The sequence below is a fragment of the Dermacentor albipictus genome, chromosome 1 (genome assembly GCF_038994185.2).
Source record: "Dermacentor albipictus isolate Rhodes 1998 colony chromosome 1, USDA_Dalb.pri_finalv2, whole genome shotgun sequence".
Taxonomy (NCBI): Eukaryota; Metazoa; Arthropoda; class Arachnida; order Ixodida; family Ixodidae; genus Dermacentor; species Dermacentor albipictus.
In genome coordinates, this window is record NC_091821.1 from 27084906 (window position 1) to 27098310 (window position 13405).

A 13405-nucleotide genomic window follows, 5' to 3' on the forward strand; every position below is an offset into this window, starting at 1 on the left:
CATCGAATATGTAGAAGTAAAAACACTTTTGTGGCTCGTTGGCGTCTTAGGTGTAATAGCTTTAAAGCAACCAGTTGATTTAAAAAATAATGACAAAACGTCACAATGCTTTGTCCTCGGCGTGAGATGAGACTAAGTGATGCCCAATTTTACCATTTATTTCCTGCTGTCATAACTGAGCACAAATAGCAAGAGTGAATTCAGATTGGAACGGGTAGCCTAGGCACTGTCATATTGTTGTGCAATTGCACACAGTTGCCAGCGCTAGCCTCCGCTATCACTGTGATTCACCGGTGCACATCGGTGTGTTTATCCTTCTCTTTGCTTTCCCTGATTGAATTAATCCCGCTTGCTCAGTTATCCATCATATCATGAGAAGACAATAAACAAAGACACCAAGAAAAACATAGGGTAAATTACTTGTACTTACTAATTGCATTAAAGAAATTATAAATTAATGGCAATGAAAGTGGACGAAAAAACAACTTGCTGCAAGTGGGCAACAATCCCACATCTTCGCATTACGCATGCGATGCTCTAACCAATTGAGCTACTGCGGCGCGATTTTCCCAACCACTTTCTTGCCTATTTATATGTTACTACTAGAAGGGTAAAGAAAACAAATTTAGGCTGGTACTTGCAAACAAATATGCAGCCTTAGAACAGAGAGATGATGATGATGACATAGAGGTAATAAATGAAACTGTAAGGAGGCTGGCATCAGAGGCAGCAATTGAAGTGGGAGGCAAGGCACAAAGGCAACCAGTAGGCAAGCTCTCCCAAGTAACAAAGGACCTAATAAAGAAATGACAAAGAATGAAAGTGTCAAACTCAAGAGATGAGATAGAATTTGCGAAACTGTCAGAACTTATCAACAAGGCGAAAATAAGTTATATTCGAAATTATAATGTGAGAAAAACTGAAGAAGCCGTAAAAAATGGACGCAGCCTGAAATCAGTGAGAGGGAAACTTGACATAGAACAGACCAAGATGTATGCACTAAAAGATAAGCAGGGTAATATCATCAGCAATCTCGAAGGTATAATAAGAGTAGCGGAAGAATTCTATACGGACCTGTATAATACCTAGAGGATTTAGGATGCTAACTCCGTTCGAAACAGTAATGAACATGATACAGAAACTCCTCCTATAACTAAAGATGAGATCAGAAGGGCCTTGCAAGACATGAACCAGGGAAAAGTGTGAGGAGAAGATAGAATAACAGGCGATTTAATCAAATATGGAGGAGACCTAATGCTAGAAAAACTGGCGGCTCTCTATACAAAGTGTCTATCGACTGCAAGGATCTCAAAAAACTGGAAGAATGCAAACATTATACTAATCCACAAAAAGGGAGACATTAAAGAACTGAAAAATTATAGGCCTATTAGCTTACTCCCAGTATTATAGGAAACATATATACCAAAATAATCTCCAATAGAATAAGGGCAACACTGGACTTTAGTCAACCAAGGGAACAGGCTGGCTTCAGGAAGAGATACTCGATTATGGATCACATCCATGTCATTAGTGAGGTTATCAAGAAATCCGTAGAGTACAATAAGCCTCTCTATATGGCTTTCATAGATTACGAAAAAGCACTTGATTCAGTAGAGAAACCAGCAGTCATAGAGGAGTAATCAAGGAGTACAGGAGGCATATGTAAAGAATCTTGGGAAATATTTAAAAAAGAGTCCACAGCTCTCTTGGTTCTACACAAGAAAAGTAGGAAGATACCTATAAGGAAAGGGGTCAAACAAAGAGGCACAATCTCTCCAATGCTATTCACTGCATGCTTGGAAGAAGTATTCAAGCTAGTAAACTGGGAAGGTTTAGGAGTAAGGATCGACGGTGAATACCTCAGCAACGTTCGGTTTGCTGCTGACATTGTTCTATTCAGCAACACTGCGGACGAGTTACAACAAACGGTTGAGAACCTTAACAGGGAGAGTGTAAGAGTGGGGTTGAAGATTAATATGCAGAAGACAAAGATAATGATAAATAACCGGGTAAGGGAACAAGAGTTCAGGATCACAAGTCAGCCTCTAGATTCTGTGAAGGAGTATGTTTACCTAGGTCAACTAATCACAGGGAACCCTGACCATAAGAAGGAAATTCACAGAAGAATAAAAATGGGTTGGATCGCATAATTCATTGATTGCTTGCTTCATAGGAAATGGCACTTTTCACCTCTTGAATTCACGAATGAAGCCTGTACTGGGGAAAATATGGCAATTGCTTTTTTGACCCTTTTGTTTGAAATTGTGGGCTCAGTTATTAGCATTGCATGTTGTATTGAAAATGGCTACTTTGCATTGTCTCTCACTTTCTTTTAGTCCTCTTTCTTTTTTGAGTGTTAGGGTAAAATTATCCCATCAAAATTTTGATATAGAATGGTGGCAGTGTTGTTTCTTTTCATTGAACTTCATTTTGTCGCCACAGTCCACATAACAAAAGACCCATTTCATTGTACAGTTTTAGTAAAGCATAATCACCCTTGGCATTTCTATCCCAACTGTCACAGTTAATTTCCACCGAGCTCAGCGATAGCCACATCATGGGCATGTTTCTGCTGATTTCTAATCTTGTACTAGAGCTGCAAAAGTTCATGCTGAAGTGTTTCAAGAGAACAAATATAAATGGTGCATGTCATGTTGGCAAGTTTATGTGAACCAAGGAAGTAGTTTCAGGCATGACATCAAAGCGCACACATGATGTGCACACGCATCATTTAAAAAAGGGCTATTTAAGTTAGTGGAGCAGCTTGACAGTGCGCCGATCATAACTTTGTACTGTATTTAATACATCAGTAAATATCAGACGATGTCTTCGAAATATGCTTGAGCTCACACTAGCTTATTCCAGGGGCTTCTTCAAGAACTGCCAGATAATCCTATATAGGTTAGAGGTAAAGGGGCAATATTTTTTATTATTTGTGGTATTGAAAGTCAGAAAGTGTGAAATAATGGCTGGTAAGCTTATTAATTAATTAAAGTGAATTAACTCTTGAATCACTAACATTGTGAAACATGCTTCAACTATGGAACTGGTACCAGCCAATGCCCAAAGCATGTTAATTTACTAGTGGTCCTTGGGACTGGCATCAGTTTCAAGATTTTTGTCCTTGAAATCTGGGGCTAAGTGATGTGGTGGCTTCATGTAGCAATGTCCTGAGGTGCTCAAAAGTTTTGGGGGGAAAAGCTACCCAAAATACCAGCATACCTTGCAGCCTTGGGCATTGTCTGGCAATTTGGCAGTTGCAACATGTGTAAAGTTTACCGTTTGCTTTCCAAGAGGATATCATTCAAAACACACATTTTCCCCTACACTGTCCTCTAAAGTAAGAAGTTTACTGTATTTTTCTACTAAAATTACAATTTTACACCTATCTCATAAGTCCTGTTATATGGTGCATTACACACATATGTTAACGTAAAGACTAATTCCATTGATAAATAAAAGAGGTATTAATAATAATAATAATAGTAGTAATGGGATTATTTCTTATGAAGTGTAGCCTTAAGTCTGTGGCCAAATAAAAAAGAAGGAAACTTCAGTAATCTCTTTTACACTGTCTTTAGGAGTTTTCAGAAATCTTTATGAAGGCATGTGGTAGTGAATACTGAAGTGGTCTGCAATCTTCTTCATGTTCAGCATACTTAAGTTAACTGCATTGATGGCATGCAATTTTGTTTCGAACATTCTCAAATAGGTTTACTCTTGCTGCTTCTTTGTACCAAGAAGTTTAGTCTTTGTGTCTGGTGGCAATGCTTGACATATCCAGAAATATTCTAAATTCATGCACATTTCAGAACTGTGATGAAGGGTGTATCTGTCTGTGAATTGTTGTACAGCTGCTAATAAAAAATTGTGCTGCTGGGCTTTTGTGCAGGTGAACTTGGTCACACAGTTAATGTTCGTCCAATCTTTGACTGGACCTGTGTGGGGAGAACACTGAAGGATGCGTCGAGTTTCCCGGTAGAGTCAAATCCTCCACGGCCCTGCCCCAAGCGCTGCAGCCAGCACACATCTTGCACCGAGTGCCTTGCCAGTGCAGGAGGTGAAGGTGGCTGGCACGAGTGTCGTTGGAGCTCTGCCCTGGCTGAAGTACGTTCTCAGTCTTTGTAAGAGGAACATTTAAGCTAGTATGAGCCAAACTAGACTGGGAAAGTCATAATGTGCAGAGGCCATTGTCTCTTGTACAAGATCTTCTTCTTGAGCGACAAATACTGTGTTAACTGTGGACATTACATAAATGACCTCCTGTGTTAACCTGACAATAATGAGGAGGGCATCTGGCAATACATTGCAAAGAGTGTGGTGGCAAATTGAATTTTGCTGGCTGCATAGCTATTGGTAGAAATGGAGAAAATATTACTTACAAAGGAAATATAATTGAGGTAGCCGAGATGGTGTGATATACCAACACCTTGACAAGTTTCTTCGAAAATCTTGTCAGTAAGTGTATCAACCTTTTTATTCCTTTAAAAACAATGAAATTCACTGATATTCACTGAAACAAACACTGAAATTCCTTGGATGACTAGTGACCTTTCGCATTTATCATGTCGTATGGCCAGATTACGTCGATCGAAATAACTAAACTTATGTAATTCCATAGCACTAAAAAGGAACTATTTTCTAAAATGGTTGCTGCAAAATAATTTTATTACAAGGTAACCTTGCCAAATTTAATGATGGCTAATCGCCATAAATTTTGGAAAGCTATCCTACCATCGGGGTCATCCTCGGACACGTTAATAATTAACAATGTTGCAGTTTTTGGTTTGCAGACAATAGGTTCTTCTTTTAACACCTACTTCCACTCTGTCTTTACGACTGATAACTCTGTAAGCCCTGTTTTCGATTCCAAGCCATACCCTCCAATTGACGATATATCACTGTCTCCTGAAGGTGTACTTAACTTAATCCTAAACTTAGACACCAAGAAGTCGTGTGGTCCTGACGCTATCCCGACTGTTTTTGTTGTTCAATACTTTCTTTGGTGCAGCAGATCTCTAACAATTATCTTTAGAAAATCTCTCTCAACTCCCACCCTTCCTTCCTCGTGAAAACTTGATTAAATTCTGCCCGTATTTAAGTTGGGTAAAATTCAATTGTTATCTAACTATAGGCCAATCTCCTTAAAGGGTCCTTCAGCAGGCCCCATAGCAAATTTTGGTTATATGCTGGAAGTTGTTACGTGTCCTCTAAGGAGTGTTCTGCTGAAAAAATTTTTCAAATCTGCTCATTAACAGCCGAGATTAAAATATTTCAGTGCCACGAACCCATGATTTCAGCAGGTGAGCTCCACTGCCAAGCAACACGCTCTCTCCACTCGTCCCATCTAGCCTCCGCAAGCAAAATTCCTACCCTGCTTTCTACCATACCAGAGCTCGATGATCGCGTGACGCATACGTCTCAGGCCCCGGCGCCTTCATTTTTTTTTTCTCCTTGCTTCCTTTTTTTTTCCCCCTCGGCGTTATGCACTTTCACTGATGCGGTCACGCGCGAGCTGTTGTCTCATTCGCGCAGCGCACGATTTTGCGTGCTGTGCACAAGGAAACATGACTAGCAGCATAATTCAGTGCTACATGAATACTGAGGCAGAACAGGCGGATTGCAGAGCTTTATCACGTGCTGGAGCACGGTAGAAAATGGCATAGCTCTGGTACCTGTGCACGTGACTGCACGACCGTGGTAACAAGCAGACAAAGTAGAAGTACATCCCTCTTTCTTCGGTGCGAAGTAAAGCAAAAAACATGCAAACATTCCATTTGTGTGTTTTTTTATTTCTCTAAACTTCAGTTCGTTAATTCAAGCAACAGATCACACAAATAACAGATAGTGCCTTGAATAATTCTCGAAGTCACATGTCGCCATGAGCGACATCACACTGCACACCTGAGGACGTAGGCGCAGGGACGCGAGTATGTCATCCTCCAGCTTGGAGCGCGGCGGCTGCGAGGAGAAGAAAAAAGAGCGTTCGGTTTGAAATTTCAGATCTTTCCGTGGCGCATAGCGATGTAATACTTTGCAGACACAATCATTATCGCGCAGTGTATGCTCTACGCTTGTCAGCTAAAAATGGCCACACCGTCAGCTAAAAATGGCCACACCTGGTGGGGGCCCTTTAACAGCACACTCATGTAAATTACTCGAACACATTATCCTTAAACATAATATGGAATTTCTTGAAACTAACAAACTTTTATGCACTTTCCAGCATGGTTTTAGACGTGGCCTTAGCACTGTAACATAACTGACAGAATTCGTTCATGACATCAGCAGCTCTTTGGACATAGGTGACCAGATTGATGCTATTTTTATAGACATTGCAAAGGCCTTCGACACTGCCTCGCACCTTAAACTTATGCACAAGCCGTTTGCTATACTAAAAAATGCATCTTTGGTTGGCTGGATATCGGACTTTCTTTCCCAGCGCTCGCAATATGTATGTTTCAACTCTACTAACTAACCCTTGATGCCTGTTTCATCAGGGGTTCCCCAAGGCTCTGTGGGTTCTCTTTTATTCTGGCTTTATATTAATGATCTCCCCCTACGCACCTCAGTTAAAATACGCCCTTTTGCAGATGATTCCATTTTATATTTTATATCATACAATTAAATTTCCGTCTGATCATGTTGTCCTAAACAATTATATTGCTGACTTCTATAACTGGTCCAAGGCATGGCAAATGAATATTAAATTTTCTAAAACCGTCTCTATGTCCTTTACATGACACTCATGCCCTTCCTTCTTTCCCTATGCCTTTAACAATATTACTTTAAATAGGGTCTTCGAATTAAAATATTTAGGTATCCTACTAACACTTGATTTGTCATGGTCAAAACACATTGATGTCGCCTGTAACAAGGCCCTTAAAAGACTAGGTTACTTACATTGTAGGTTGTGTCTTGCTCCTCAACAAACTAAACTTCTTACATATAAAATCCTCATTCGCCCCATCCTCGAATATGGCTGCATTGTATGGAATCCACACAAACACTGTGGCGTCAAAAAACTAGAATCAGTGCAAAAAGAAAAAAAAGGCATTGCATTTTGTTTGTAGGAGATATGACAAGGAATTTCTTCTGTGTAACCCTCTTCCCCCTACTTGGCCTCACTCCTCTTGCAGAGTGTCGCAAACTTGAATGCCTAAAATTCCTTCACATGTTAATCAATTCTCCTCGCCTCTCCTCTCGAGATAGCTATTTGACTTTCTCCAAACCCTCATGTACAAGGAGTCACCATCCTCTAAATATCTCAACCTTTTTTGCCCACACTGATCCCTTTAAATACAGTTTTTTTTCCACCAACAATTGAAGTCTGAAATTCATTACAGGCAGTATCCATTCACTACCACTGAAGCAATTCACGCAAGCTTCTCTATAAATGTTTGCATGTTTGTTGTTCATCCTACTCGTGCAATAGCCTCATTGAGGCTGCAGTATGTTTGTATAAATAAATAAATAAATGAATAAATAAATAAATAAATAAATAAATAAATGCATTAATTAATTAATTAATTAATTAATTGAAACTGTGCCATCAGTTGTCCTCAACGTTAACAAGTTAGATTATTTGAACATCATGCATGCCTCTGTCGTGACATAGAATATTTGGCGGTTCTCTTTAGTGTGATTTGGTGACACTCTTGCTTCCGTTTTTTTTTTTTTTTTCATAGCACACTTCCTACATAAGTGTTCTTTCTGCTAATAATAAAATCAGTTCAAAGTCAGCACTCTCCATGTTGTTTCCCACTTCCATTCGTCCTTCTTTTTGTATGCGTATGTTTTATGTACTTTTAGGTTTTTAGCCATTATCTTCTTAGCGTGTAGCTGTCATTTTAGTTTCTGGCAATTGTCGGACGGCCTCATTAAATGAGTGCCTAATGGACCGGATTTGGGAAAACATGCCAAATGAGGCCCGCACCTTGCACTTTGCACTGCCTGTGTATGTTAAGGGGCAACCTATAGCATATCTAGGAAGGGGGTATTCACACAATGGAGAGATACTTTGCTGCATGGGAAGGCCACTACGAGAAGATGTCATGCCTTTGTCAATCGATGTGGCCATGCAAAAATGCAAAAATTCACCCGGGCATGGGCAGTTGTTCATATGACAGGAGCAAAATGCCACCATGGCTGGGGAGACATTTTCTAGTGTGTTTAAATCAATGGCTTCATGCTTATGCAATATAGGTTAAGCTGTATTCTCAGACAAAAGCCAAAGGTACATGGATGTACACATATTTTGTCCTGAGCAATTTTTTTTTAAAGAGAAAGATAACAGGTGGTTGTTTCACTGCATTCTGTGTTAGTCATGGATGCTCTTTGTAGTAATGGATGCTCTTTGTCAAGAGTTCATAGTTGCAAGTAAAGCAAAAGCTCACTCGCTGCAAAAATTCTGAATGGCGATAGCTGTCATTCTCATTTCTCAAAGCTTTGCAGTGCTGGGGATGAAGTCGGAGACATTCTGCATAACCCAGTCAACTTTAGTTTCCTATTAAGTATGCTATAAATGTATAATGAAGGGTCACCTTACCTTTGTCTCAATGATGTTCCTTTCAATATTCCTTGAGCACAGGATTGAACAATGCTGCTTAAAGAATATCCAGTGTACTATTTATATCTATAGAATTTTATACATGCAGTCTGTCCCCGAGGAGGGCAAAATACTCATGCATTTTGAATGTTCATTTTGGTTGCGTGCAGTGCATGACTCCCAGCTACGTGGGCCTGCGGTGTGAAGGAGGGGCATGTGGACAGGTTCTCGGTGGGTCTGTGGAAGCGTGCGGGGTGCCGTGCTATGTTCACGGCCAGGCAGCCCATTGCCTGCGTGATCCACGGTGTGGCTGGTGTGGTCTCCGTGCCCCGGGTGCCAATGGAAGGGGCCTCTGCATGCGTGGGGGACATAGGGGGCCCACAGGTGGCTCTTGTGGTCCAGCCTCTGTCTTCTTGCATGGCCATCCTTTGCCAGGTGAGTGGCCATGCTTAGCTCTCTTTTTGCCATTCCAAGGAAGCTGTTGGACAGTAGAGGAAATCAATCATAGCGATAACAAACAATCGTCATACTGTGCTGACTCTCAGGCATCAACAGCCTTATGTGGTAATCAGAGCTGTTCTCTTTCGGGTTTCTCATTTTGTTAACATTTGTGCAAAGTAAAGTGATAGGAGGGGTTTCTCTTCACTCTTTTGCACACAAAACTAGACGTAAGAGTGTTACAGGACAGAAAAAAATTCCAATTCTTATTTGACGTTGACATGTTATCTTATACTGCAACTGAAGTGTGTTTAGTCTGCAGAGAATTCAGGAAGCAAGATATACGACAAAAACAATGCAAAAGTGAATGTACGAAGAGGTGACTTATAGTATAAGAAGCAAGGAAAATCATTGTGGAGCGGATGGAACATGCAACTTGGTTTGTGTATGGAGACCAGATGAAATAAAGCCAACAAGTGGGTAACCTTCTAAAAACAGATGTTAGTAAGCAGCGCAGCTTTGCAAAAAAATCGCCAGAACTATTTATGTATATTTAAACAAAATTAAGGCCTCAAGGGTGATTTAAATATTAGCCCCGAACACCTTAAGTGACACCCTCTCACATGTGACATCAGTGGGGGGACTCCGCAGCCATGCGGCGTGTGCGCCCTCTACGTGAAAGCTAGTTGACACTGTCAGCCAACCTGCTCTGCTCAAGTTATTGAAAGGCAAATCTGCAAGTTTGTAGAACAGTACATACAGAATGATCCAAGACACTATTCCCTGCGAAATCGAGCAGAGTCATCGTACTCACCACATTTAGTGTGGATTGCTCCTGGCGCCATCTGCTAGTCATCAGTGTGTACACGTAGATGCATGGCATTGGTTTCTCATTATTGCTGTTCTGTTGTCGTAGCACACTCATAATGATTTGTCGGCCTGTCTTTGACGAGGAACTGCAGCATTTCACCTTCAGCTACTGTGTCTGCTCTGCAATACTGTTTGTCTGTCCAGCACGTGCTGCGCATTTGGTCGCCCGCTCCGTTGGCCACAAGGATTCACATTTTGTTTTGCTGTCCAGCACATTAAGCATATCATGAACGACGTTTGAAACCATTCTCAGGAAACTAGGTGGTCACTGAAGTGTGTAAATGCATACACTGCTTTAGCGGCATTGCATCAAAATGTGATCTACAGTGTCTCATAGAAGGGCAAAATTATTGAGGAAAACAAAGTTACAAAGACTTGTGCTGTAGTACTGAGCTTCACTAGATAATTATTACCCGCCGTGGTTGCTCAGTGGCTATGGTGTTGGGCTGCTGAGCACGAGGTCGCGGGATCGAATCTCGGCCACGGCGGCCGCATTGCGATGGGGGCGAAATGCGAAGAAACCCGTGTACTTAGATTTAGGTGCACATTCAAGAACCCAGGTGGTCAAAATTTCCGGAGTCCTCCACTACGGCGTGCCTCATAATCAGAAAGTGGTTTTGGCACATAAAACCCCATAATATATTTTTAAAGATAATTATTAGGCATGCTGTAGTGGAGGACTTCGGATTAATTTTGACCACCTTGGGTTCCTTAAATTGCTGCTAAATCTAAGTATATGCATGAGCGTTGCTCTATGGAAACACCATAGCCACAGGGCTACCATGTCGGGTGGTCACATGGAGGATACATTAAGTATAGAGTGAAACCTCATTACTGCGATTACCACAATAACAAACTTTTCAGAAATCCTTTGCTAACTGCTTATGGTTTCAATGTAAAAATACGATTTCAGTAGTATGAACTTCAGAATAATAAACTTTTCAGAATAATGATCGTTATTCAGTTTCTGTGTCATGTTAACAATGAACCAGTACTATGAATTAATATTTAAATATCTGGTGATTCTTAGATTCTTGTGTATCCTTCACGGCAGCTGGAACTGTAGGCTAGCACACAACAAGGCACAGAAAGCAGGCACCGTGTTGCATGAGTTCAGAAAACCTGAGACGGCAGAGGAGAAAAACACAGCAAAGGACCTTCTTTTTTTTCATTGCCCCTCCCCCCTCCCTCTTCTTTTGCGGAGGCAGTGGTGTATCAGGTTTTGCCAGCACATGCTCCGCCCAGGTAATCACTGGCCCAGACATGTGTTGCCCAGCAACCAAGGCCCGTCGCTTCCTTCTTTTTGCGCATGCCTTTTCTTCCTTTTGCACTTCTTTCTGCGGCTGCAAGAGCTATGTGTGCAGAAGAATATAACCTCCGTGCTTACGGGGGTGTCACACGGTGTTAGATATGGGACCTTTTCCTGAGCCTCCTTCGAGTTCACCAGACCACATCGAATCGCGCCACAGGTAATTAAGGAGCGCAGAAGCACGTAAACCACATTCCCGAGGCACGGCACGTGCAAACAAGTTGGCGGCCCCCACCTCGTACGCCACATCTGGAGCTATTCACAGCTTGACTCTTCCCGAAAGTGTAGCGAGAGCCTGGCACTGTTCCAGGTAACGTGAGTCCCGAAGCAAGACGGCTGTAATGCACTGTGAAGGCCTGGCAGCTATCCCCCCCATCCACCTTTGTGAGGGCATTTGCAAGCCAGTGAGGCAATACCGCAGGGAGAAGAAAGCCCTCGGACAATTGGGGACCAAGGAGCGACCCTCTCCGCCGGGTGTGACACAATTGCACGGGTGCTTACCATTGGCCGAAAATGACATCTGAGCAAGCTCACCGATTGGCCGAAAATGGCGTCACCTGAGCGGGCTCGCCGATTGGCCGAACGTGACGTGACTTCGAGACACCGAAGGGCTTAAAAGCCCGAGACTGGGAGCGGCAAGAGAGCATTCCTAGAGCATTCCTTCATTGATCTCCTTCGAGCTTCTTGCCACGGGCCACAGCGTCCGAGTTGCTGCCGGCCCGTAATGACATTATGACTGTTAATTTCTTGGTCGTACAGTAAAACCTCGTTAAACCGTACCCGCTTAAACAGTAGTTTCGGTTTAAAAGTAGTAAAGTCAATTCCCCGACTCAGCGGCCATTGAACATAATGTATTTTGTATCCGCATAAACCGTACCAGCTTATTGCGTACGCATCGGTTAAAACGTAGCGTTTCCACTTTTCGTCGCGCGAACACGGCGGTGCGTCGTCTCCATCGGGCGGCCCAGCAGAATAACAAGCCTCAGAGATCGGTACAACGGCCTCCAAGCGCCCTGTGCGTTTGCACGTGAAGCCACATCAACATCATTTCGACGCCGCGTCGACGTTGTGCCAGAGAGCGTTGTGGCATCGTGCAAGCGAGGACTCGCGTCATGCCGAAGCTAGGATAAAAAAGACGCCGGGTGCTCAGCATAGCAGAAAAATTAGACATCGTCCGTGCTACCGAACGTGACACGAAGAAGTCGGTGCTGGCCCGCGACATGGATCTGCTGTTGACTACAGTGTGTGGCATTTGGAATGCGAAGTTGCTCGGCAGCGCTGCTGCGACCGCGAAGAGAAGTCGGCTACGAGGTTCGTCTTTTCACCATCGTTGCCGCTGTCGTTGCCGAAGTGTCAACTAGCGACAGTGATCAGGACGACACGGAAAGCGACAGCACGGGCTATTCAGGCCCGACAGTGGCAGAAGCTGCGCGTTACGTCAGCCTCATGAATGCGATCGTCGGAAGGAGAACAGGGGCGCGATAACGTAACTATTCCAAACGAAAGTTTTCTGAACTCCGGCACCCGGCAATGAAAAAGGCGCCCCGGGACTTATGCAGCACTACTGCGCGCGTGCACGGAGAATACGTAACGCCAACGAGGAATCTGCCGTGCGAGTGTTTGCCGAGAGGAGGGGGGCTGGCTGAGAAGCTGGCACGCAGCTTCAGCAAGTTTGAGGCCGCTGTCGTCGTGCTAGGCCGCCGCAACATCAAACGAAAATAACACTTACGTCCCGCGAAACGAATAAATGCTGCATGTTTCTTCCCCTTTCATCGCACTCTCTCTGAGTTCCGTTTTCGACAGTTAAGTGGGCGATCTCATGCTATTTCGCTTAAACAGTACTACCGTTTAGTACGTACTTTTTCCGAGCTCCGGCCGACTACGGTTTAACGAGGTTTCACTGTATCACTGTAAATAATGTAAATAAACCTCCAGTTTTTCATCCCGACGTTCTCCTCAACTCTTACAATGGTCGCACTTTCCCAGTGGTGTAGTTTACATGCGCTTGTGCTTTGGAATAGTTTAATTGTCTGGCTTGAGCAAGACAGTTGCGGTATCCACGGCAAGGAATGTGAAAAACAAACAAACAAAAAGAAACATTGCACTTTGGAGGCAACAGGAAGCGTCCTCCTTGTCAGTGGTTATGTCAGCATGAGTGTCCCTTTTTTAAGTGCCACCCTTACTATATGATGCTTCATTGGTGTGTGGCAGTAGAAGCTATGGAAAATAGCAACAGCACG

General features: G+C 42.9%; 1 protein-coding gene across 2 annotated transcripts in view; it reads left to right on the forward strand.

Moving 5' to 3' along the window:
* The window catches only part of Megf8 (multiple EGF like domains 8), a 222782-nt gene that overhangs the window by 157127 nt on the left and 52250 nt on the right, over nt 1-13405 (forward strand). For both annotated transcript variants that reach the window (XM_070539750.1, XM_065441347.2), the window contains exons 26-27: nt 3893-4107; nt 8719-8983. In XM_070539750.1, the coding sequence (XP_070395851.1) occupies nt 3893-4107; nt 8719-8983 (480 nt within the window). The remainder of the gene's footprint in view (nt 1-3892; nt 4108-8718; nt 8984-13405) is intronic.